General features: G+C 47.7%; 1 protein-coding gene across 6 annotated transcripts in view; it reads left to right on the top strand.

Moving 5' to 3' along the window:
- The window catches only part of LOC122374863 (zinc finger and BTB domain-containing protein 45-like), a 36,141-nt gene extending 11,718 nt beyond the window's left edge, over positions 1-24,423 (top strand). Inside the window, exon 6 of one of the 6 annotated variants that reach the window (XM_043353947.1) lies at positions 23,420-24,423. In XM_043353947.1, coding sequence (XP_043209882.1) covers positions 23,420-23,679 — 260 coding nt within the window. In that variant the 3' untranslated portion in view covers positions 23,680-24,423. Of the gene's footprint in view, positions 1-6,189; positions 7,302-9,222; positions 12,338-23,419 lie in introns of those variants that run through there. The other 5 variants (XM_043353913.1, XM_043353939.1, XM_043353905.1 and 2 more) reach the window with 5 other exon arrangements.
- Positions 24,424-27,463: the final 3,040 nt, after the last annotated feature.

The following is a 27,463-nucleotide window of genomic DNA, read 5'->3' as shown; positions in this document are numbered from 1 at the left end:
TCGCGACGAAGCCTTCAGCAGGTATCCTCGAGTTAATCAATATTTGTGCCTACTCTTAAAATTTTATGACCGTGACCCAAATGACTTCACCCCATTGTCTCTCAAGTTAGGCCAGAATGGCAATTTGACTGTCATCGCTAATTATCCTATAGCGTTTCTAGTTTTTTTATGTGATTTTTTCGTGAGTGTCAGTCACATAGAGGTCAGGTAAAGCTCATTGACCTTAGATGACCTGGGTTGAATGTTTAATGTCACAACCTTGAGCAAAGTTTTCGGCGCTCATTTCGCATGCAGCATCCATTTGAACAATTGAGAACCGTAAGTTGGGGCTATGATACGGGATCGGCAGTTTTTGGCATCTCCCTTTAACCTTCCAGGCGGGGGGGGGGCATTTTTTGCCCCCCCCCCCTTTAGTTTTTTCAATATATCTCGAGAACCGCTGCGCCGATCGTCACCAAACTTTCAGTACCCTTCCGGGAGAAGCTAGCGCACATGGTGACCAAAATTTTTTTCCAAAGGCTATGATAGGTTGGCCGCTAATGACGTCAGAGTGACGTCGTTTTTGCCATTTTCGACCCAAAAAAGGGTTTCGCGGGAAGAGCTGCCAGGCCTACAGCTTTAGAGATACAGAAAAATGTTTCGGACATAAAAGGTGTGGAATCAAAAGGGCTACAAAACTGCTATTTCGGTTTTTCGAATTTTTTGGATTTTGACCCCCAAAAATAAAAAATAGACTTTTTGAATATAATAGCCAAAAAATCCAAAAAGTTTTTTTTTGAATTTCGATAAAAACGGAATATATGTGATAGTCCCTACCGCCTTCTATCTACATACCAAATTTCAGATCGATACCTCTTTTTGGCCAAGTTATAGCGAAAAAACTGTTCAAAATTGATGACGTCACGATAGGCGTTATCACAAGTGTATTTGCGGCCATTGGGGCGACGTAAGAAAAGAAGAAAATATCTGGCCCCAAGAACTTTGAATTATCAGTTAGTATGCAAATTTTCCTTGATGTGTAGAGATTCTACGAATAATTATTAGAGAAAATTGCATTTAAAATTTTCATATTATGTTTTTCCATCGTTTGAACAATATATTCTTTTACTAAGCTAGAAACACTTATTATAAATAGTTCCAGCATCATCGTCAAGAACAATAAGGAAGCCTTGAAGTGAATACAATAATCTAAACGGTTTTGTTAGATGGGGGCGGCATTCCACGATAGATCGTACCACTTTTTTTCCAATTTGACACCCTCATCTCTCGGAATTTGACGAGAATTGGTCTCAGGGGTAATCAGGGGCTCTGAATCCACCTGTAACAATTTCAGGCTTATCAGATAAGTATTTTTTGAGTTATGGTGTATAACATTTTTTGGATCTTGCTTTGCAGCGCTAAGTTTGGCGGGCTGTAACTCTAAGACGGATTATTCAAATGCCAAATGTTATACAACATTGAAGTTGCAATGAAACAGAGATTAATATGTATTTTTGAAATTTCGAAAAATACGCTATTTTTGATAGATGACATATCGAGTTTTCTTTTATTTGTATTTTTTTTTGGATTTTGGGACCAAAATTTTTTGAATTTTTATTTCTTTAAAAAAATATTTGGCTCATTGTTAAGAAGTATGCAAAAAATTAGGAAGGTGTTCTTTCTATAAATGTATTTATTTTACGTCACGATAACGGTTTCGAATAGTGATTTCGGGAGGGGAGCTTACAAATGGCGTGGTAAAGCTGCCTAGTGACATCACGGGTTACTGAAATTTCAATTCAAGTCTGAGTCATCTGAAAAAAAGTGAAAAGAGGGTTCATTCAACCCTCTTTCCTATAAGTGCGAGGGTGAAAAAGGCTGTTTGGTTCTGACATTGTTTTGGATGCCAATGTGAATGACCATAGCTGTCCGAGATGAAAGTTACAGGACGCATACATGGTGTCCTCCAGAGGTCTCACAACTTGTACCTATATCTGGGAATTTTTCAAGGTTACATGAGGTCAGGTCGGTCACGTGACATCACTGTTATAAATCAATGGGGAAATATAAAAACTGTTATTTTGGCGCCGAGAATGATCTAAAACTATCCCACGTACGTGGTATCGTGATTTCATGCACTCCTTGCAAAGTCCAATGCTTTACTTTTGCATTGTTAACCTTGCGTGACGTCATTTATGACGTCACTAGGGTCGTACGAGTTTTTCGTCAATAACTCCCGATCAAATGGAGCTAGAGAGTCGGGAAAGCCACCAATGGACTCGGGAAGACCTTCCGAATCGAATGATATGCCATATGATAACCTTTGCCCAGCTTCGTGACCTGAGGGGCTCTGACCTGACCTTGACCCGAGGTCAACTACTTAAGTTGGCCTCACCCTAGCAAAAAGTATACCGTTCGATGCACCTGAGCTAGGCGAACACAATGATGCCAAAATCGCGGCTCTGCGGCTATTTTTTGCAAAGTTATTTACTAAAAGCCGAACCCGTAAGTAATCTTGGAACCCGTAACGTCAGTCACGTGACCTGACCTCAGACGCTACCGGTTAACCTGAGACCTTAAAATCGGGTACCAATCGCTGCGACTTGTAACGGCACACACGCTCATTTTTTCCGCGAGGCTCTAGCTCTATTAGAAGCGAAACGGCGTGCTGGGGTCGTATCAACCCCTCCGAAACCCATTTTGTTTGCGGGAAAATGAGGAACTTATAGAAAGAACACCTTTCTAATTTTTTGCATGTCGATTAGCAATGACATGAAGTTTGTTTTGTAAAAATAAAAATGTGAAAAAAATTTGGTCCCAAAAGTCATTAGAGGCAAATGAAAAAAGATTAAGGTTTTTGCTCAACAATGAAATTTTTTCTTTGGAATTTTTAAATAGTAATATTAATTTTTGATTCATCGCCAGCTTAGTGTTTTTTACTTTTTGTTGGTTGCTTAACCCGTTCTTGAGTTATAGGCCATCAAACTCACCGTTACATACCGAAGTTAAAAAATGTAATGCAATATAACTCAAAAAGTTTTGATCTGAGAAGTCTGATATTTTGCCAGGCGTCTTTGGGGCCTATGATTACCCCTAGGACCGATTTTCATTAAAATCTGAGAGATGAGGGTGACGGGCCTGGTACGATCTATCGTGGAATGCCCCAGATGTGAAGATCACTTCTAAAATTGCCTGTAGAAATATTGAAGGCAAAAGTTCACCTTTTTCACAAGACGGATGTCTATAAACCTATTCAACGTTTGACAACTCAGCCGGTATTTCGTCGCCTACAGCCCAGCTTTCCCTAGTGACCGCTAGAGGCGCTGCTATCGATGTCCACCCGCACCGCCTAACGAAATTTTCAAACTCAATTTTTAGCAATTCTAGACCTCGTAGCGAAAAACAAAGACCACCATTAGACTCCCCGTGACGAGCTGCATCGAATCGATACCCATTTTATGCAAAAATATCAACTTTGAAATTTGACCTTTTTTGACCTGACCTTGACCTGACCTCCACCAGAAAGTGACCTAAACCGTACCTGATGGTCTTATAACCAACACCATTGAGTTGGAAATGAAAAACTGGCCATAAAACATGCATCGCATAACCTTAGTAAAGTTGGGCTCATGTGCTGACCCTTGGTGACCTTTGGTGACCTGACCTGTGACCTGACCTGGTATGACCAGTGACCTCTAATAGCAACATATGTACTAGACAACTGACGCCTTATCGCTGATTTTCGACAAAATGCGTTTTACTCGGTGTTATAGCGCTTTTCCTAGAAGCCCCGTGAACGGTGAAACATTTTATTTTTGACCTGACCTGTGACGTCATCGGTGACCCCGAGGTCAATGAAATTTGGTTTCTCTAGACAAATTTGACAGGGCTATCGAACGCCGTTTGAATTTTCCGGATCCGTCCAGTAGTTTCGGAGATACGGGGGGGGGGGCAAAAAAATGCCCCCCCCCCCACCGCGCGGAAGGTGGCTGGTAGGCCCACTGCCTGCCGGGTTAAAATGGTTCATATTTCTTAGAACATGTAAATTGCAAATTGTGGCTCTCTGTGACCTATTTCAGATGGGCTCCAATAGGCAATAGGTAACATTATACCTTTCATGACCTCTGGTGACCTGACCTTTGACATGACCTAAAAATGACCGGACTGTTTTCGTTCTGCCTTTGGACGCTCTTTGGAATGTCATTTACTGAGTGTCGCTACGTGGCCTAGGGGCCAAGTTGGACGGGGAGGTGTTCAGACCCCCCCCCCCCCCCTCCTCACCGGCCCGGCGCGGCTGGCGCCGAGCACCGACGCGGGTTAACCCTCGCCCCTTTTGGGAGGGCAATATGCCCCCCTGTGATTTTTTTTTCTGAATAGCAAGAAAACGGCGACGCGCAGCGCCGCCAAATTTTCAATACCTTCCCGGGCATCAATTTAACACCTTCACACAAAATTTCAAGTCTTGGTCACTTTAGATCAGGAGTTATTGAGGTCAAACTGAGGTCATGTTCGAGCAAAAATGAGCAAAAAACATGAAATCTTGAAACGCTGACAAAATGGGCGCAAAATGACCTTTGCTGTCGACGCGCCCTAAAGCCCCAATAAACAAGCAAAACGCTGACAAAACTACATACAGTTAAAAAGCAATTTCAAAGTTCTTTATATGGTCCTGTAGAGAAAAGACGGTGCTACAAAATTGCTATCTCGGATTTTCAAAATTATGGGATTTTGACTTCCAAAAATTAAATAAATGATTTTTTTAAAGAAAAAAACGCGAAAAAATCCCCAAAGTTTTTTTTCAGAATATTGAAAAAAAAAAACAGAATATGCATGATAGTCCCTGTGCTCTTCTATCTACAGGGTGGCGCCGGTAAATAACCACAAATTTCAAACCTGTGTTACGAGGAAACTATTTTGTGCAAAGCAATAATTTGTTTGCATTCATGTGCCATGCTTTATGTAAATTGTTGTCCATAGCAAAAGGGAACGTTGCAGCTGAAGATGATAGCGAAAGAAATGAAAAGGCACGCGGTCATTGTGGCGCTTCACGCCGGCAGCAAGGCACCCCAGGCCGCCAACTTCCTCAAGGTCGACAGAAGCCATGATTATAAAGTTGAGCGGATCTTGGATGAGTCTCTGGGCGACGTTCCGTCTGTGGCAAAGCGGAAGAAACTTCCCCGACGATCTGATGCCGTCAGAGACGACGATTTCATTGCAAAAGTCGAGAACATCGTCGACGACGACCCGACGTCGACGTCACCGTCGATGACGGTGACGTCGTGAAGCCCTGGATCTACCGAGTGGCTGAGGAAGGCCCTATGTGTTCCAACAAGACTCTGCACCCGCCCTCAGTCCACGTTGACGCAGGAGTGGATGAGCGCCAACCTGCACAGCCACATCACGCCCGAGTTCTGGCCGCCAAACTCCCCGGACCTGAACCCGCTCGACTATTACGTGTGGGGCGTAGTCGAGAGGGACACTAACAAACACCCACACAACAATATTGACTCTCTGAAGTCAGCCATCAAGCAGATGATGGTTAAGATGGACAAGACCATGCTGACCAAGGCCTGCGCCCGGTTCAGGCCGCGCATCAAGGCCGTCATCGACGCGGAGGGGGATTCATCGAGTGAAGTGTGCTCGACAGGTCGCCATCAGTCAGCCCAGTTCCAAGCTTCCATCTAATGTACTGACTTTTGTAAAAAAATTTAATGTTTTGTGTGGAGCACATATGGTCTTCATTTATCGGCGCCACCCTGTACATACCAAATTTTAGATCGATACCTCCTTTTTGACCAAGTTATAGCGAAAAAAAAAGTTCATAATTGATGATGTCAAATTTTTGAACTCAACTTTTAGCAATTCTAGACCTTTTAGCGCAAAACAAAGACCACCATAAGGCTCCCCGTGACGAGCTGCATCGAATTCCACTTTCCCCTACCTTTCACCCGTGATGCGATACCGAAACGTTTTATTCAGCTTTGGGATCATTAGATCCATATAGCCCAATTACCTTGGTCACTCGTATAGTGGCTAGTGTGACTTGAAACAGGCAAAACTCGCAGATGGCGTATTTTCTAGAATGACTGGCAACTAATTACGGGTGAAAATACCAATAAGTGTGGGTATATGCGGACGCCGTGGTGACGGCGGTGCGCGCCCGGCACTCCCGGCGCTCCGGCAGTGAACCCGCTCTCCTGACCTCCGCAGCCGGCCACCAGTGCCAGCACTGCGAGCGCGTCTTCCAGAGCCGCTCGTCGCTGCGCAACCACGCCAAGCAGCACGTGGGCCGCACGCAGTGCGCGCTGTGCGGCGGCGTGTACGCCTCTGTGCCGACGCTGCGCCGCCACCTGGTCACCGTCCACGGCCAGTCGGCCGAGCAGGTGTACGCGCTGGTGCCGTCCGAGCCCCGGGGCCGCCGCCCGGCGCCGCCGCCGCCGGCGATAGAGCGGCTACAGCAGCAGGGGTTACAGCAGCAGCAGCAGCAGCAGCAGCGGTTACAGCAGCGGTTACAGGAGAGCGAGGAGAGTGGACTGTACGCGACGGCCGAGACGGCCGGCGCGGCAGACGCCGCGGCTGCCAACATCCTGCTCTAGTGTACGGAGAGCGTGTGAACATAGATTAGATGCGTGTGGTGGCGCGGTGTGGTGGCTGATTTGGGTTTGCGCTCTCACCACTCAGCGAGTTATCGTGCTCTTACTGGCTGAGTGGAAGGGAGTTGTTTTGTAATTGTGATAGATTATTCATCGAACCGCAATGCTCTCAGCCCCTAGCTGTTGTTTATCCGTCAATGCCGGATTGAAGCAGTTCCGGAGTAGTTAAGTTTCATTGCTCTTGTATGTTGCTGTATTTCTCTGTCGATGGTGACTCCATTTCCTTGTCTTGCAATGCGCTGTTTTCATTTCATAATCATATTTTGATTTTGAATGGCGAACAGTGTAACGGTGATGTTTTTATGCAATTGAAACGTTTTATAATGCACTGGTCATACATACGAGTACCTATATGAAGCTAAGTATTATCCTGCACTGCCTACCACATGTCCATCATTTAACTTGCCTGAGCTATCAATGTTTTAGCAGCTGTTACGCTTTCACGGTCTGTAGGTTTGTCGTAAGCTAAAATTGCCCGGCGTGCGTAGGCCTTCCTCATACCTGTCTGTTCGCATAGTTGTGAGCTGTAGGTACAGTGTCACATCACACCCCGCCTCTGTGCCGATACCTACACTCGAGTTGTGTGCTCGACTCCTGCGGCCCGCTGGAGCTGTGTCGGGTCGCAGTGCCGCGCAGTGATCTCTCTGAATACACGTTACCGTACCGTCAGTCGCTGTGTGTCGGTGGGTGCAGTGGTCAGCCGGCAGACAATGGTCATGGAATGATCAAACAAGAGACCTTACGCCCCAAAAAAGCGCAAACTACAAACGGCTGCCTCGCCCTGCCACCTCAATGCCGCCATCTAGCCATCAATTACAAGGCTTTATTTGCGCTCATTCCCCATAGATGGCAGTAGCAGTTGACGCCTGCATAGATGCTGTGCCGCACGGCATCTCGGCTCACCAAAGCCGCGAGAACTTGGACCAGTAGCGGCGGAACACCTTCAACACCCACAAGGCGGAACTGGGGGGGGCAGGGGGGGGGGGGTGCACTGCCGAAGTTTGGTCCCATTCTTTCCATGCAACGCCCATAGGGCTAATGTTAACCCGCGCGGGGCTGGGGTCTCCAGCCGAACGCGCGGGGCTGGGGGGGGGGGGTAAATTTTACCCCCCCTGTTATCTCCCGAACTAATGGTCCGATTTGGAAAATTCAAACGCCAATCGAAAGCTCTCATCACGAACTACTAAAAACATGTACTTAATTTAAAGTTTGAGGTCAAGGTCAAGGTCAGGTCAAGGGTACAAATTGTAAGTTTCTACAGTATCGGCCTTGCACCGTAGTTGCCGAAGAATGGAGTCATGGACTGAGACTGATCGCCCAAAACGTGTTCTTAGGCTACCAAGACAATATTAGTTGCATACAATATCATTCAGAGGTCAAGGTCAAGGTCAGGTCAGGTCAGGTCAGGTCACCAAAAAACAAAATATAGAAAAGGGCATGTGCGACACATGTTTTATGGGTCATTTTACTCATAGAATTCAATAGGCACACTCAATAAGTGATATGGACTACCTCTGGATGAATTTCAGGTCGAGTTCATGGTCAAGGTCAGGTCAAGTGAGGTCAAATTTTGAAGTTGGTTGTTAAGGCCTAAAAAGGTGTCTATCTGATGCAGTTTTTCACGGCGAATCGAATGGTGCTATTTTTGTTTCCGTACGAGGTCTAGAACTTCCAAAAAAGTCATTTTTCAAAAAATTTGTGTGTCGTGACGTCATAAAATTTTGAATAACTCCCACATTTTTGAACTGATTCTTCTAAAATTTGGTATGTAGGTGCACATAGACCACTTCTCTGACATATATTCCGGTTTTTTCGATAGACTCAAAATTTTGGATTTTATAGCTATTTTCCCAAAAAAATCAGTTTTTTGAAAAAATTTAGGCCAAAATCCAAAATTTTCAAAAAACCGAGATAGCCATTTGATAGACAAAGTAAAATTACGTATAACCTTTTTTGTTACGTCTTGATTCCTTTAAAAATGAAGATGTTAGCGGCGTCTGAACTTTTGCCGTTTTTGAGGCGAAAATGGCGAACATGACGTCACTAAAACGTCAATTTCTCAAAAATTTTCCGACGGATTTCGCTCAAATTTTCAGGGAAGGTGTCAAATTGATGTAAGAAAAGGTACTGAAAGTTTGGCGGCGCTGCGCGCCGCCGTTTTTGAGATATCGCAAAAATTCGCGAGGGGGGGGGGGTAAAATTTACCCCCCCCCAGCCCCGTGCGGGTTAAAATAGCAAGATCAAGGGGGAGGGCACGATGCCCCGGTGCCCCCCCCCCCAGTTCCGCCGCTTATGACTGGGACGAAACACCATGGTTGTTGCAATACTTTTGTATTGATCACGTTGAGATTCCACTGTACCACATTTGTTATATTCGGTATGTGCTTGCAAACCGCTTGCAAACCGGTGAATTATACTAGTTACGTCCCCTCTCTTCTTTGTTTTCTTGTTGCGGTTGCCGGAATAATGTATTGATATTTGATATCTCATCATTTGAACGGAGCGGCAAGTGACAGCTGCAGGAAGGCTGGCTGGGCCGGGCTCGGAGGCTGTGCAGCGGCCGCTCGCCTGACTGTGCGTCTGCCGGCAGAGGACGACCGCCGCTACAGTTGTGACGTGTGCGGCCGCAGCTACCGCAGTGCCACCGCGCTCGGCGACCACAAGCACAAGCACACGGGCCTGACGGTGTGTCCGCTGTGCCAGCGCGCCAGCAGCAACGTGCCCAACCTGCGCACCCACCTGCGCTCTGTGCACGGACTGAGCCGGGAGGAGATCTACCGCATCATTCCGCCGCGGCAGGGCGAGTCCGGGCCGCTGCACAGTGTGGCCGAAAGCCAGATTAGCGCGAATTTAATCAAAAAACGGATTTTGGAATTTTGACTTTTTATAACCATCAGTCGATAGGAAATTGTCCAAAGTATGTAAATATCACAATACTTTGGTTCAATGTCTTCCTTTCGGTGTCCAAAAAGCTAGCTAAAGTGGACATACGCAATGCCGGTCCCGGCTGTGCTGAAATCGTCGAAAACCCGCGTCATGTTTACAACACATTTTGGCGTAATTGTCGGAAAGGTTTGGAAATAATTGGAGTGGCATATGACTACTGAGCCTATATTTGATAGTATACCCGAATTCTATAGGTATCCTTGGACTAACCGATGAGTTATGCTCATTTGAAAATGACCTTTTCAAACATCCCCTGAAAACACTGTCCATCTTAAAAACGTAGAGATATAAGAAAATGGCCAAAAAACTCCACGTCAAATCTACCATGAGAAGATTCGCCACACTTTTCTGGACATGACCCATTCAAGAAACCCTGCCCCAACTTGCCCCCCGGCCTTTGGCTCAGCTTTGAACGTATCGGGTTGGCCCGCCCGGGGAGGTCCGGCTACAGGGTGGGCGGGGCGGCGACTCCGTATACGTTACGCGGATGGCTCAAACGCTGTATTTCTGACTTGTTATATTGCAAAATACGGTCGCCAATGAATAAATCTTGACAATTTTTCAACCCTCACCCATATAGGGGGTGAGGGTGGGGGTCGAAAGGACCCCTCTCGGTTTCTCGCAAAAAGCTCATGTAAAAAGCGGCCGATCGCGACGAAACTTTTAGTACCCTCGAGTTTATCAATTTTACACCTACCCATTAAATTTCACGACCCTGACCCCAATGACCTTTGACCTGTGACCTATTTCTCGAGACCATGTTTGGCCGGAAGCGCGATTGGGCGTATGTTTGCTTGCATTAGCCGCGCGTTTGCAGTCTTTTCGTGGTTTCAAGCGTCTAAACATGTGATATTATGATGTTGGTCCCATGCATTATGGTCGGTGTCAAGATCACTTGAAGGTCAGGTCAGTTCAATGACTTTTGATGACTTTGGTTCACCTTTTTTAGTTTTACATGCTTCCAGGCTAGTTTTTGGAGCTGATTTCGAATTTAGTAACCATTTGAACATTTAGGAAGAAGTTTTGGTGCCTTCGTAACGTGCAACGAAGCTGTCACTGGCGGTTGACACCTATTAATTATGAATACCCGGCAGGACTGGTTGGCCTGACCTGACCCGACCTACGTTCGCGGCTAGCAAAACACCAATACGGGCGAGGGTTAGTGACATGAAGGTGCTTATGGTGTAAGTCTTTGTTTTTACTCCCATTGCTGAGGTTCAGTTTTATCGGTGCGTGTATTTCAGCAACCATCTACCGATTCATGTGCTTCACCAGGAACATTCACACAGAAACATAATTAGATGTTGATTTTTTTTTCAAGCAAACTTTGGACAATCATAAGAATTTACCAGAGAAATGATGGGAATTTCGTAAACGATTCCTCCTCCTAACATGCCCATCATTGCTGGGACCCACAATTTTATGCCTCTTATTTGCGGTTAAATTCCAGGATTTCGTAATCAGAGTCGGAGTCGTTCGGAGTCAACAGTTCTGACCCTGCAGTCAGATTCGGAATCGGAATCGATTTTGGAATCCGGACCAAGACTCGTAGCCTGAGTCACCGAAAATCCATCGACTGCGTGGACTTGCCATGGCTGCGGAGTCAGAGTCCGAGTCGATCGTATAAGTCGACAGTTTTGCCCGGAGTCAGAGTTGAAATTGACTTTTGAAAGCTGTAGTCGGAGTCGGAGTAACTCCATCGACTTCACAGCCCTGGCCTGGTAAGCACATCACCCGTCGTAAGCTAGTTCTCCTTACTTTTAGAGGCGGAACTATGGCATGCCATGATTTGTCAGCAAGCATTTATAATGCATCGTAAAAGGTCTCACATAGGTTTAAGTGTCAATTTTGAAACCAGGGAACCATTTTCAACGGATCCGAGCAGCGCTGGGATTTAATTCGCGCTAAACTGGTGTTTGGCCACACTGTGCGCTGGCCGCCGCCAGACAGCCCTCCGCTGCTGCGGGACCGCCCTCCGCCGGCAGACCGCCCTCCGCTGCTGCGGGGCCTCCCTCCGCCACCGCCGGCCTCCGCGGGCCGGCGCCACTCGGCGGCGGGGTGGGATCCGTGCAGTGAGCCGAGCCCGCTCTGTGACGCCGCTCGGGACGGAGCGAGGCGTAAACTCACGTAGTTATGTGAGCTGGCGTGACCTCATGGAAGTGGCCTTGATTCGGCTGGTGCGCGCAGTTTATGTCTCAGTCTGCGTTTCTTCTTTGTGAGAGATCAGGTGCTTCTTAATACTCGTTATTCTGCTAGCTAACTAGTGCCATTGAAGTAGAAAACCCATTTGTGTTGTGAGACTGTTTCGTATTGTTCCGTTGCGCTTTCTCAGGTAGCTAAAGTCTTTAAGCTATTTACTTAAGTGTGTATGATTTTAATACTTTCAACATTTTGTCATCGTACTTTATCTGTGACAAATTGTGTCTTTGTTTTACCTATACTTCTTTGTGTATCACACGATCACATAAGCTTTGCTGTACATTGTAGTACAACTCAGAATGGTACAGGTGATTGCACCCACTGCATGTATTTCCAGTGACGCTGCAAGGACACCCGTTGGTTGCAATGGCCAGTAGCGATCAGACGGTGGTAATTGCGATACATAGTGTCTTCAAACGGCCGACACTCACCTCTCGATCAGGGGCTACGACCGCGTCTCTGGGTCGGCCGTCATTACTGAACTGTGTGTGTGCCGTTTGACCTGTTTTGGTCCAACTGTATGCCTTGGAGTATCCGTTTTTATAAAACATTGAACTTTGGTTGAGTGTTTGGTGCACGATCCGTTCAGTCGAAGTACGGCTCTAGCGAGATTAAGCGGTAGGTTTTGCACTTTTACATTTCCGGTTATATCTCAGAAACTAATCGATCTACGATAAAGCCATTTTACACGATCATGGCCGGCTTGAGAACCAACAAGTCGATCGCATTTTCAACACTTAAAACCTTAAGACTACGAAGATATAGCCTGAAGTACACTAAAATTTCTAGGTGCAAAACCTACCGCTAAAACCCGCGAGACCTGTGCGTGTGTGTGTGCGGGATGCGTTCTCCGCTCTGCACATGAGTGGGACTGGTGACTGACGCAATTAGTAACGCTTTATCATGCAATAAGCGTAAATTGAAGGCATTGCACCTGCTTTAGATCATAATCTCTTCCATAGGCGTAGGAACAGGGGGGGCCGGGGGGCCATGGCCCCCCACTTTCGGAGGTGGGGGGCCAGCAGTGTTAACTGGCCCCCCCACTTTTTGCTGACTTAAGTGTCTGTCTGTACCTAACCTACCACCCGGTAACTTGACAACTATTCAGCTTGCCCTTTAATGAGGATTCCTTTTTGTTTCTACAGCGTTATTGACCGCAATTTCCTTCACTCAATGAAGGAAACCATATCAGAGACAAGACTGTGAGTCCTGGTGACAGCATTTTGTTGAATACGAGGCGCGGGACAGCGAGTACTAAAAAGGTATAGGCAATACTAAGACAATACTAGCACGGTGCAGGAGAATGCGTATACAAACGACCAACGCTTGACCTTATCTGCTTGGGGTCGGCATAGTTCGTCAAAGGCGTACTAGCTGGGGGCCAGGGTGACCGTGCCTCAGCCTCGGTTCAAACAGGCTGGGGGCCAGCAATGTCTGTTTCTGCCCCTCCCCCTTCCACTTTCAGTGCAGTGGCGGTCGCAGAGGGGGATCAGGGCCATGCCCTTCCCCCTCCAAAGGCTAATCAGGGGGCCATCATATCATTTGCCCCCCCCCCCCCCCCAAGCAACCAATGGGCCCCCATGGGCGTATGGGGCTCTGGCCCTTATTCGATTGTCACGAGACTCAAGAATCCCACGCTAGCTATTAACAGCTCCCAAACCAGTCTTTGAGGGTCCTACACTGATCTCGGAGGGCCCTTCAGTGGCGGTCAAGCGCCCACATTGACCTCATTTGAGGGCCCCTAAACCGGCCTCAAGGGCCCAGCCGGCGTCTGAGGGCCTCACACCGGCCTCTGGTGGCCTCATTTCTGTCTCTGGGGTCCCAAGACTAGCCTTTAGGTGCCTTTGAGGGCCCCGCACTGAATTCTGAAGACCCGATGCCGGCCTCTAAGGGTCCGCATCGGCCTCTGAGGGTCCACCTTGGCCTAGGGGTCCAACGCCGGCCCATGCCGGTCTTTTAGGGCCCCACACTGACCTCTAAGGGCCCATGCTGACCTGTAATGACCCACATTAGCCTCTGATGGCCCAAGTCGGCATCTTAAGGTCTCATCTTGCCCTTTGCAGGCCCTGTACTGGTCTCTGAGGGCCTTAACCCTCGCCGGCCGGGGGGGGGGGGGGGCGGGTGCCGCCCCTCCATAGTTTTTTTCGCGATAGCTCCGAACACGCCGGCGATAGAGAGCTGAAGCTTGGCATACCTGACCTTTGAATCAAACGGAATCTTTTGACACCAACCGCATTTTCGGGTCAGATCAGGTCACTGACCCATGTGGTCATAAGTGAACCTCTGCACGGTCTTCAGATGTCGCAACTTCGCAACGCCCTCACTGCCAGAGGAGATTTCACAGGGAAATGAACCTTGGAGGACCTAGTATCCAATAGGAGTCTTTCAACTTGTATAATGTAACTATATCTCGGATTTTTCCTAAAGTTCATATGAGGTCAGGTCATTTTCGTGACCTCACCATTAGGTATAAGTCAATGGGGATAAACTGAAAACTTTTTCTGGCGCCGGGAACGATCGATCTCCAACTATCTCAAGCACACCAAATCGTGAATTCATGCACTCCTTGCAAGGTTCGATGCGTCACTTTTGCAATGTTGACCTTGCGCGACGTCTTTTATGAAGTTATAAGGGTCTTATTAGTTTTTCGTCAATAACTAGGTACCGATCAAATTGAGCTAGCGAGTCGGGAAAGCCACCTATGGACTCAAGAAGACCTGCCGAATCGAATGATATGCGACATGACCTCCTTCGACCAATTTCGTGACCTGGGGACGCCGACCTGACCGTGACCCGAGGTCAACACCCTAAGTTTACCTCAACCAAACAAAAAGTATATCATTCGACGCGCCTGAGAGAGGCGAACACGATGCTGGCAAAATCGCGGCTCTGCGGCCATTTTTTTGCGAAGTTATTCACCAAAAACGGAACCGTGCCTTGAGGCACTTGACCTGACCTCAGAGGTCACCGGTTTTTGTTTGTTTTGTTGGGTTAGGCCCTTTCGGTCCAATGAGACCATTTCAGAGCCGGAAGGATGATAGGATATAGGGGGAGACATTGGTCTGGGCAGGCACGCTAGTGAGTCGCCGGGGCTGAGCCCGTCCAGAGGACAGGCCACCCAGCCCCAAGGCACTCACTGCACCCGGCTACGGGGTGCGCTCCCTCGGGAGCAGCGGTGCCGCTCCAAGGGAGCAGCCCGCATGAGATAAAGTTGCCTGTCCAGCCCGGAGGGGGTTGCGGTGTGGAGGAGAAGGATTTCAGTATCCTGAGGATAGAAGCACGGAACGGTGTCAGAGGTCACCGGTTGACCTAGGACCATAAAATCGGGTATCGATCTCTGCGTCTCGTAACGGCGCACACGCTCGTTTTACCGCGACGCGCTAGCTCCACCTGGGGCGAAACGGCGAGGGGGGTCGTACCCGGAGTTGCGCCGCGACAGCCGTGGCGAGCGGACGTGCGTGGGCCTCCTCCGGCCGGCCGCGTCCCGACCTGACCCGGCGGTGTGTCAGTGACCGCAGCGGGCGGGTAGAGGTGCGTGTGAGTGAGAGCTGAGACGAGACATTGAAGTGAGGAGTGATGACGAAGGGCAGAAAGAGGCGTCACCAATCAGGAACGCCGGAAAAGGAAGATGAAGGAGGGCCGAAATTGCAAGATGCGATAGAGGAGCTCAAAACCTTCATCGAAACAAAAACTGGTGAGGCCGTCAACGAAATAAGAAGGGCATTTGACTTAAAAATAACCAGCATAGAGGAATCACTGAACTTTGCTTACGAAACGATAATGGAGACATCACGAAAACTGAACCAGTGTGAGAAGGACGTGAAAAACGTGAACGAAGAAATTAATTGTCTCCGAGGACGCCTGGAACGGCTCGAAAATGACAAAGAGGAGGCAGACAGGCTGCGAAGGAGACCAGTGCTGATCTTCTCTGGGGATGACCTACACATCCCCAACAACGACCGGGCGCTTCAGCCAGCCGTAGCGGCCTTGATAAATCGACACCTGGAACTGGAGGTAAGCCCAGGCCACATTGCAAGTGTGCAACGCTTGTCAAGGAACCGCCTGCTAGTCAGATTTGCTAGCGACGAGCGCGGCTCCTTACGAGACCAGGTGTATAAGGCCAAGTCAAAGTTGCGAGGGCAGAAGTTATACATTAATGAAAGCCTGACGCCAGCCCGACAGGAGGCCCTGAACTTCCTGCTTGAATTAAGAAAAGCGCGGAAAATATCTGCAGCTATAACGAGTGGCGGAGAGGTGCTGTACGCTGTTGGGCGTGACGACAAACTCAGCAGGGTCAGGTCAAAAGATGAGGCAGAGCGTAAGATATATCAAGTTCTTAGACCCTGCCCCATTGACATGGAAGCCTCCATAGCCGACATGCCTGGTGCCGCCCTTGCGGCGGCCTCGGTTGGAGCGGGCCGGTCTCTGGCCGTGGGTGGCGCCGGCGGTGGTGCTGGCCGAGGCCGAGACCGTCTCCCCGGCGAGGCGGGGCCCCCACCAGCACGCGCGCCTGCGGCCGCCTCTGCGCTGGTCAACGAGGGTCGCGTTCACCACCCTGCGGCTATATGTCGTGAGAGTGACCCTGCTCTACAAAGTGAGCAGGCTGATGGGAGCCCTCACTCTGACCCGCGGCCGGCCGCTGGCGCCTGTGCGGAGACAGAGGGCGCCGGCCGGGCTGACATGGTGCGCCCGCGGGCGCCCCTGGCGCGACCTCCCGGCCGCGTCCAGCAGTCACGGCTCGGTGAAACACTGCGCGGGCCGGCGGAGCTTGACAGATCTGCTGACAGGAGAGAGGACAGCAGTCAACCGCGGAGGGAAGGTGTCACCGGCCAGGAGGGTGGCGCCACCGCGGGGCCTTCCTGTCTGGAGCGCCGTCTGCCGGCAACATCTGGAACCGAAGGTACAGCTCAGCCAGCTGAGATGGCGCCACCGTCGAGCCGACCGGCTGGGAAGACCGGGGAGAGGGATGTTGCGCCGAAACCACACAAAGAGGGAAGTGCGGCTAGGAGTTCGTCGGAGCCGCGGGGAGAGGGCATGCGTGACATACGCGATTATTGGAGGTAAGGAAGATTGTGAGCGGACAGACCAGGCACAGTGCTGGGATGTACACGGGTGATAGTGGGATACGCGACTTGGTGTGCGTCTTACGGGGAGTGGGTAGTGATCAGAGAGTTTTCGTTACTTTACCGCAGAGGTTCTGTTGTGATTGATGGGTGATATACAACTAATCACCATTAATGTAAGGGGTGTGCGTGACGTGTTGAAAAGACGGGCTCTGTTTCGTCACCTTCACGCTATGTACCCAAAGCATGCTGTTTGCCTACAAGAAACTCATTCGGTTGTGGGGGATGAGAGTCGCTGGGAAAGTGAATGGGGTGCACCAGTGTTTGTATCACATGGGCGTTCAGCGAATCAAGGAGGAGTCGCAATCTTAATTCCTAATGGTATGCAGGCAGGAATAAGGAGGATAGACTTTGAGCAGTGTGACCGTATGATTGTGTTGGAGATTAGTCGGTCGGGCATGGTGTATTATCTAATAACAGTATACGGCCCCAATAGTAACAGAATGAGAGACCAGCTTGATTTCTTGAAAATGTTAGAAAATCAACTGATGGCCCTCCCAGAGACTTCCAGGTTGTTTATTTGCGGTGACTTCAACATGCACTTATCCCAGTTGGACACGTCTGCCTGTTTCACGGCGAGTCAGGCGACGCAACAGCTGAGACAAATAATGGACAAATTCAATCTAGTAGATGTTTGGAGACGAATGTTTCCTGATGTCAAGGGATTCACCTGGCATCGAGATTGCAGCGAGCAAAGTCAGGGATCTCGTATAGATTACTTTTTTGTAAGCCAGGAGACGGTAGATAGCCAGGGAATCGCAAAGATAGAGATAAGACCCAGTATTAGGTCAGACCATAGCATGCTAGTGTTAGGTGTGAATATAGTCTCGCAGCAGCGGGGTCCTGGGGTGTGGAGATTCAACAACAAGCTGCTGCAGAATGACGATTTTTTAATTAGGGCCAGGGAAGAAATAGATATGGCTTCTAGAGGGCAGGGAGAATACCACAACATCGAGGATGAGGGACTCCTAATGGAGGTGTTACTGGCAAGGATACGGACGGAAAGTATTATAATAGGGAAGAGAATTGCGAAGCAAAGGCATAGGGAAGAAAAAGCCCTACTGTCACAAATAGTTCGATGCATTATTCAGAACCAGCAGGAAGTTCACAGGCAGAGAGAATACGTAGAATATGTAGCACGGTGGGAGCGGATGCAGGAGCAAAAGGCCGAGAAGGCTATCTTATTCAGTCGAGCAAGGTGGACTGAGCGAGGAGAGAAGCCTACAGGCTATTTTTTGAGAATGCAAAAGAGGGATGCAGAAATGAAGGTGATAAGCAAGCTAGTTACTAGCAACGGGGTAGAAATCACAGATAGGAAGCAAATACTAAACGAATGCACGAGGCACTACAAGGATCTGTATGCAACGCAACAGAATGATGAGACGTTTAAAGAGAGTTTTCATCGTTTCATGGCAGATGTAGACAATCCAAAACTCTCAGACGCAGAGCGAGATAGCTGCGAGGGAGAGATCACACAGGAGGAATGTCTGCAAGCGTTAAAATCGATGGCCAATGGTAAAGTGCCCGGTCCGTCTGGTTTCACAAAGGAGTTCTTTGTCACCTTCTGGGATAGATTGGGCCATCTTACTGTAAAGTATATTAACCAGGCGTACAGACAAGGATTCTTCTTCGTCACTCAGCGACGAGGGTATATCTCTATTCTCCCCAAAAAAGGTGACCAAAGATACCTCAAGAACAAAAGACCGATCGTATTGTTGGATATTGTTTACAAAATTGTAGCCAAAGTTATATCTATTAGAATAGGCAAAGTTATTAATGGGCTGGTATCAACGGATCAAACGGGCTTTTTGAAGGGAAGAAATATTGGAGATAATTTACGATTAATGAGCGATGTCCTTCACTATGCCAAAGGAGAGGGCGTCCCAGGCATAATTATGAACATGGACTACGCAAGTGCATTTGACTCCGTGGAACATGCGTTTCTTTTCCAAGCCTTAAAAGCATTCAGTTTCGGTGAGTCCCTAGTAAAATGGGTGAAACTCTTGTACAGCCGACCGGAGCTGACTGTGCTAAACAACGGTTACACTGCACAGTGGTTTGAACCGACTAGAGGAATAAAACAGGGTTGTCCCGTATCCGGGATGATATTTGTTCTGGCAGTGGAGCTGTTTGCTTGCAAGGTGAGAGCGTGTAAAGAGTTGAAAGGTATACGTATACACGGGAAAGAGTTGAAAATTTCGCAATACGCCGACGATACCACGATATTCGTCAATGATATGGACTCAGCTAGAAAAGCCTTGACACTAACAGAAGACTTTACTGACATATCAGGGCTTAGATTAAACCTGTCCAAATGTGACTTCGTGTGGATCGGCAGAAATAGAGGAAGTAAAGATAATATTTGCGGCAAAGTACCAAGCACTAAGTTTAAGTCGTTAGGTGTACTCTTTTCTACTGAGAATGAGTGTATAGAAGAAAATGTGCAGCCAAAAATACAGAAAATGCGAAACATCATGAATATGTGGAAAGGGCGGCAAATGACAATTAAAGGCAGGATCACGCTGATTAAGTCGTTGCTAGCGTCACAATTAACGTATATCGCGACAGCCATTGTAATACCATCAACATACGTGAAGCTAATTGATAAAGAGGTAAGCTCATTTTTGTGGAATGGTAGATCCCCTAAGGTCAAGAAGGCGGTCCTGTGCCAGTCAATCGACCAAGGGGGATTGGGTGCCATTAATATGGATTGCTACCTTCGCAGTGTGCGACTCATATGGCTTAAAAGGCTAATAGGGAATCCAGAACCGAAATGGCGGGCCATACTGCAGAAAGCGATAGGAAAAATTCAAATAAAGGATCTGTTACAAGGAGAGATGGACGAAGCAGGAATTAGAAAACTCAACTTACCAGAGTTCTACCATGGAATCATCGTAGAATACTATCGACTAAAACCAGATAGACTGGCAGATAACATCAATGACGTCATGAGGCAGCCGTTATGGTTCAATAGGCGAATACAAATTGACCATGAGGTAGTATTTTTTGCTGACATGTATCGCCAGGGAATAAAATACGTTGGCCAGCTAGAAAGTAACGGGACTTTATTAACGCACCGTGAATTCGTTCAGAAATATCCGGAGCTGAGGGTAAATCAGTACAGATTTTTGTGTTTACGGCAAGCTATACCGAGAGAATGGAAGGCTATATTGCGGATAAACAGAAATAACAGGGTTCAAAATCGGTGGGACTGTGACGACCCTTTATCTGTCACAGTGGGGGAATCAGAAGTTGAATTGGAAAAAATGACGTGTAAACAATTCTACCTCACACAACTACCAAGGAATGTTGTACCTTCATGTAGGATAAAATGGTCCTCTGAACACTTTGACTTCTCAGAGGCAAGATGGAGAGAACTATGCTGCCTACCATATAAGATCACTGCGTCGACAAAACTACAAGTTCTGCAGTACAGGGTGATCAATAGATATATTCCAACAAGAAAGTTTTTGTACGTCAGAAAGGTTGTTGAATCACCGGCATGCTTATACTGTGCAGAAGAAGATAATATTTACCACTTTATGTACAATTGCAGAGAGACATTAACATTTTGGGATAGCATAATAGGGGACATAAATCAAAAGATGGGTACCAGGATACGCCTTACGGCAGAGCTAATCATATTTGGACAAACAAGAGTAGGAAAGCTTGCAAATTACCTAGTGTTGATCGCAAAACAGTATTTGATGAATAGAAAGCTGAACGGAGAACCATTGTTGACTATCGGGTTCTGGTCCGTAGTCAAAAATTATTACGAGGTGGACAAATGTATCGCCATACAGATGGGAGGAAATGTCAATATGCATAACCGTAAATGGCGGCGGTTGAACACTTCGACTATCGTCACAAGCGTAAGTTAATATTTAAAAGGGCAAGTGTTAGATTTTTAAGTACGGATAAGGCTGTGGGTGCCGGGACCGCACATCGGAGTGCACGGTGCCCCCGCCCTTCACCCATCCGGGCCAACCTGGGACCGGCCCTTGTGCATATAGGTATGAGGTGTTTGTGGGTGCGTACTTTGCGGGGGCCGGTCGGCCGGCCGGCCGGACGGTGGACCGGTCTGTGCGGTGTGCACTGTGCATGCCGCGGGCTGGTCCCTCGTTCGGCCGGCCGGCGGTTAGGGGCGCTGCTCCAGGCAAAGGAGTGTAATGCCGGGGCAGCGCGGGCGGGGGCACGGCCCGCCTGGAGCGCCGGGGAGGTACCCTACAGCTCTCCCCGGCCGGGGGGGGCATAGGGGGGCCTAGAGAACCCCCCCCCCCCCCCGGGGTCGGGACGGTTTTTGACGCGTGTCACCGTCCCGGCCTGGCCAGGCGGGCCACAAGGTATATGTTAATGGGTGTATATGTTTTATGAGAGATGTTGCTGGGTGGCATTGTGATGTGCATTGTGCTTCTTGTTACTGTGTGTGGGGGCATGTGTGATGTGGTGGCGAAATAATAAAAAAAAATTGGCCCTTAAACAAAAAAAAAAAAAAAAAAAAAAAAAAAAAAGGGGGGTCGTACCCGCCCCCCGCCCCCTCGGCCAGCGCGTATGTAGAAAACCTATAGGACCGGGCCGTGGAGGGTTAAACTGGCCTCTGAAGGCCCAGACCGTCTAAAAGTCCACACCGGCCTCTGATAAGTGATAGTCAATCAGCCCAGTTGCAGTGGTCGCTGATATAAAACCTCTTAACGTTATAGGCCTGGCTGAGCCTAGCTGGGCCGTTCATGCTGATTTTTATAGGTAGGGGAGAGTGGGGCACATTCGTGCAAAAAATGGATAAACCCATATATCTGTTCTTTGGTTAGTGCAATGGCAAAATTGTTGATTGTAGTATGGAAAGGAACTATTGCAGATAGTTTTCCTCTTTAAAAGTTATCCTCTAAAATTATTGCTTCCATTAGAAAAAATGACTTTTAATAACTCTGAACATTTGCACGAAACTGCCCCACCTATGGGGTACATTCGTTCAAGAGGTGGGGCACTTCCGTTCACCCTGCAAAGTTCGAGAAATTACCGGGCATTACCAGAAATTTACCAAAGGAAATTGGCAGGGGGTCATTTCACTTGATTCCTTTCGACAAGAATGCATTGCACAACATATGTAGAAAGAATGGGCTGGCCAACAAGAATGTGCCAACTGCCGGCCTCCGTGACCTCGCCAAGTTCGCGTGAATTGCTCGTCACGACGTCGCAAGCAGTCGAGACTGAGTCAGGCGAGCGTCATTAGAGAAACCTACTACAGATAAAGTCATAAATCGCAAAAACTAAAAAAAAAAAATATGCACGAATGTGCCCCCAGGCAGTGCGTACACGAACCTGCCCCACAACGTTATTAGTAATATATTTCAAAATTTCTTTTTGAAAAAATGACACTTTTTCAACAAACAAGTTTGCAGCAGTTCCGTGAATAGAGTGAGCTTCTTCACCCCCAATTTTGAAAAGCTGAACCACATTTCCGAGTCAGGATCACGAAAATGGATAATATGAGAAAAGTTTGGAAAGCTCACGAATATTACAAATTTGCGTTTTTATCAAGCATGACAACAGGTACAGTGTTGTCTTCTACGGTGAACGAAGGGCGGCAATGATAGACATATTTCCATAATTTACCTTGAGCTCGTGCAGTCACTCGTGTTCCCATAAACTGCTGAAAACGAATGTGCCCCATGCACGAATGTGCCCCACTCTCCCCTATATTGAAAAGACTCGCTTTGCACGTTTCACGCTTGCTCGTAATGAAAAAGTTGCTGGATGCCTCTGGAATTTGCATGGGTGCCAACGGCTGCGGAGGACAGGGGAACGCGTCCATCAGTTTGAGTTTATGTACGGGAGACTCCCTGAAATTTCAACCAATTTTTTTTTCTCTTTTTTTTTGTCTCGATTTTTTTTTACCTCTGAGCATGTTTGCGAAAACAAAGTGGCCGAAATCCGAGGAGAAATCGGATTTTGGGGGTAGGTTAGGTTTTGGACCTCTGGGACCCTGCCCCCCCCCCCCCCCCCCACTTTCGAAAACGTTCCTACGCCTATGATCTCTTCAAACTTTCCTGAAACTCGATAAGGTTTCAAAACTTGAACTATTATAAAATTAGATGTTTCTAAAAAATGAACGAAATATTCACGAACTCTGCGAAAATACGCATGACTCAATTTTCGGACTCTAAGGCGAGTTGTCATTTCGCAACAAACACGGGTCTGGTTACTGAATTCGACGCATCTAGAGGAAGGGAGAGGTTATCATTATACGGGGTACAAGATCCTCTTTCACTCAACATGAGCCCGTAGTTTTCATAGCGATTATCCGTAGGATTATTCGATAGTATCTTCTCATCCGTATTTGCTTTCTTCCGATAGGTACCTTCTTCATCAGAGATATCAAATTAGTGCTCTGTGCGGGCGGCTCTTCAGCCGTGTGACTCCTCCCCTCCATTCCCTCTCCTCCCCTCCCCGGAGTCGCCGACTCTGGGAAGTCGGCTCCCTCCGCCGTGTAACCCTCCCCTCCTCCCCTTCCCTCCCCAGAGGCGCCTCACCAGTGCGACGTGTGCGGCCGGCGGTACAAACACCGAACGTCGCTGCACGACCATCGGCAGCGCCACGACGGCCGCACCGTGTGTCCCGTGTGCGGCACCGCCGCCAGCACCGTCTACAACCTGCGGCTGCACCTGCGCAACGTGCACCGACTGCCCGGCGAGCAGGTCAGGGCGCTCACCGGGTACGGCGCCCGCCGCGCGCCCGCGCCGCCGCAACCCGTACAGGCGGCGCCACCGTCGGCCCGCTAGGTGGCAGGACGATCACTCGGGGAGCTGTGCTCGCCGCCGATGTCCCGGGAGCCCGCCGCCTCGCGCCGCCGCGTGTCCACTTGAGTCGCTGGTCGAGCTGACGTCACCGGCTGGTGGCCTGTCTCCCAGTGCAGCGGGGCGGACATGTGGGTCAGGGTAAAGTTCAAAAGCTCAGGGTCGCTCCGCTGTCGTCCCCAGTTCACCAAGTACTCCATGCTGCTGCGGCCTCGTAGGGATATATGTATTATATCATATCCCTCGCCCGCACATGCCATTTTCCCATCCTAGAACGCACATGGGGGGGGGGGGCGGCGCCATTTCGTTCCTGTTGGAGATAGAGCTTCGCGGTAAAGACCAAAAAGATTCTTTGGGAAGAGACGAATCCAATGATACCCAGTTTTACCTTCTCAGGTCAGTCATTGACCTTCCAGGTCAGGTCAAACTAAAAATGTTGCTGTTTTGGGTCACCGTTGGATATCAAGTGCGCTGCTAATCATATACCGATGACAATGCCGTTTTCTGGTGCCAAGCCAGCTAGAACCTCTTTGTCACACTACCCGACCATATTTTTGCTGCTGAGGTCATTTCAGGTCAAGTTAGGTCAAGGTCAATGATATGTGTTTGTATGTCTGTGTGTGTTTGTGTGTATACTGATGTGTGCATCGATTGTTTAATGTTTATGTGTCCATATTACATGAAATCATGATCTGAGAAGCTTTTACCAAAAATGCAGTAAAAAAAAAATCACGAAAAGTAAATTCAGCTTGCCTTAAACGCAATTATTTTAGATGACCTAGGTTGACCTTGACCTTGACCTTGACATCTGTACATCGTCGAACAACATGTTCCATGATAGGTGGGAGGTAAGACTGGCAAAAAAGGCCGAAATCAAGGTGTCAAAAGCTCACAAGGCCCATAGCCAACGCAAGATGTTGAGAATTGGTTATTTGGGTCATGACATGACCTGAAAAACAAGGTCATATCTCCGAAACCAAACATCACAGAAACTTGAAATTTTCAGTGAACATCAAGAAAGGATAGAGGAGCAGCTATACGAAAAATCAGGCTTCTAGCTTCAAAAATGTTGAGTGCAGAGCAGAAAAACTACCTGGGGGGGTGGTAACCCCCCCCCCATGTGTGGGCGAGGGATATAGGACATGAGACAAGATGATCACCGCCGACCACACTGAGGCCCCGAAAACCGTTCCGCTTAGCCTTCGCTGTGTACAGGTATCGGTTAAAGTTAGAACCTGGGGCCAGCAACTCTGGGCAGTGCAGTGGCCCGTTTCGTGGCGCATGCGTTTCAAACGCAGGTGGCGTGGCCATGACATTCTTACTGTAATTTTCTGTATTTCGGGATAAAAGCGAAAACATCCGGGGAATAGTGATTATCCTGCTAGGACCGCGTAGAACTGGAGTCATCCTCTTCTAAATGTATAATTTGTTATTAACCCGCGCATGACTGGGGTATTTTCCATTACGCGAGTGACAGGGGGGAGGGGGGGCTCTCCAGAGCTCCTCCCTGCTATCTCCGAAACTACTCGGCCGATCGCCAAATTTAAAGGGCGTCTGATAGCCCAGGAAAAACTGTCGCAAGTAACCTAATTTCATTGACCTCGAGGTCACTGATGACATCAAAGATGAGATCAAAGTAAAAATTATCAGCATTTTGGCTTGTTTACAATTTAGGCTCTGGCCGCCAGCTAACAAGTCCGATCAGGATCATTTTTGGTTTACGCACTCTTTGATATATGCCTTAGATACCTTGAGGGTACCAAAAATGTACCACGAATTTTTCAGGTCAAGGCCAGGTCATCCTGGGTCTCGGAAATTTCATATTTTGTATCGGCCACGTGACGCATGCTTTAGGGTCCATTCCACTCATAGATTACGAAGACAATGTCGTCTGTGTCATTTGAGGTCATTTTTAGCTGAATTTACCTTAGCTCAGGTCACTTTCAGGTAAAAAAGGTCAAATTTTGATAATGAAATTTTTCAACAAAAAAGGTAGGGGAAGATGGGGGAACACCGACTCCTTTAACCTTTTAGAGTCTAGTCACATAATTTTTGGCCAAATGATCAATCTCTCAGTTTCATTGGATTGTCGCATCAATTTTACATGCGTATTGCGTATCAACCAATTGTTTTCTGGTAGTGTCGTTCATAATTGCATTATTCCACATTTAGTAAATGTCTACATTTCTCGGGGTAACACCGACCGCGCCCGAGCTCAACAGGCAACGAAATTTGCAGGTTGCTGGACTATTGAGTTGTTCTTCTCATCGTAGGTACATTCCCAGGTGGTTTAGTATAGGTATTGCCCAAGTGGGGGGTGTTACCCAAGTGTCTGCATTTTTCTAAAAATCCTTCAAAATGGCAGCACGACAAAAAAAAAATCGCTCCAGCAGGAGCACGTAATGCTTGGATGAGTCCTAATTATGGCAAAAAATACCACTTCAGGACTAATGTCTGTCAAATAAGATAAGTTTTCTTCTTGTTATTATACTAGAAAAATTATAGGTAAAACGTATTCACGAAAGGAAAAATTAGTAATTTCTCGCAAATCACCTAAACCAGTGCGGTGCATTGCCCATACGTGCACTTCTGTTGACGTCACGCTGCCAAAAGACATTCAGCTGTCGCCCTAGACCTCTTCATATTCCTGATATCGGGGTGGGCGGTGTTCCCCAAACGGCGGTGTTCCCCTCCCCCATCTTCCCCTACCTATCAAATGCAGTTTAGCTCAGAAACACGATGGTGCTATTTATATTGTTGTAAGATATAAAAACACACTAAAATGGATTTTTAAATCTATGATTGTGAAATTTTTACTATAAGGCGTAAGGCCATTTTTGAATATATCGAACTAAAACTTTCTATGGTAGGTCATCGACGGGTGTTCATTACATTCCGTTTTTTTTTCGAAATGTCAAAACTTGTTGAAAAAAATCAAAAATTATATTTTTGGTAATTGTATACGTATAGTTTTCAAAATTTTCAACATTATGAAATTCTGAATGAGCAGTGTGATAACCACGTTTATTGTACGTCCACTCGAGCAAAGAAATAACCTAGATCTAGCTTAAAAACTGAGCTCTTGAGAGCGATTGCCGTAGTTCAAAGTAATGCCTAAAAAACGGCCGACATGACGTCACTTTGACGTCATTTTCGGCCAACCTGTAGCTAGAAAGTTGAAGGTGTCAAATTGATGCCGCTGAAGATACCGCACGTTTCGTGTCGATACGTCAAACGGTTTGGAAGATATTGCCGAAAAACAGGAGAGGGGCTCTGTAGAGCCCCCCCCCCCCCATTCATGCGCGAGTTAAGCAATGTTTGCCATGAATTCACGCTTTACATTCGTTCCAAAACGTAACAGCCGTATGATAAGGAAAGTTACCGTAGTTTTAAAAATACAGGCAATCATCAATGATTACATATGTGTTATCGTCAGCGTGCCATTGCTCGTTGAGTCTACCAGAATGTAAGTACAGCGATACGTTTGTACTTATATGTACAGCCCTCTGCAAACTGCGTGGTAGGTATTCTTTTTTCGACAAAACCGAGAATATCGCGGATACTATTCTATCGGTCACTCGGAAATCGTAACAGCAAGACGCGCGAGACTCCGCACCTTAGATGGTCATTACCATCGTATTCACTTTCCATCCAGTTTGGCAACAAAACCCAAAAGTTTATATTTACCCCCAAAACAAACTGTTGCATTTTGTTGCCACACAAAGCATATACTTTGTTTAGTGATAGACCCAATCGAAGGAGTGGAGCA

This window comes from Amphibalanus amphitrite, unplaced genomic scaffold, assembly GCF_019059575.1.
Source record: "Amphibalanus amphitrite isolate SeventyFive unplaced genomic scaffold, NRLGWU_Aamphi_draft 000040F_arrow, whole genome shotgun sequence".
In the NCBI taxonomy this organism is placed as follows: Eukaryota; Metazoa; Arthropoda; class Thecostraca; order Balanomorpha; family Balanidae; genus Amphibalanus; species Amphibalanus amphitrite.
The sequence above is the reverse complement of the archived record's forward strand: the minus strand, read 5'-3'. Positions and strand labels throughout refer to the sequence as shown.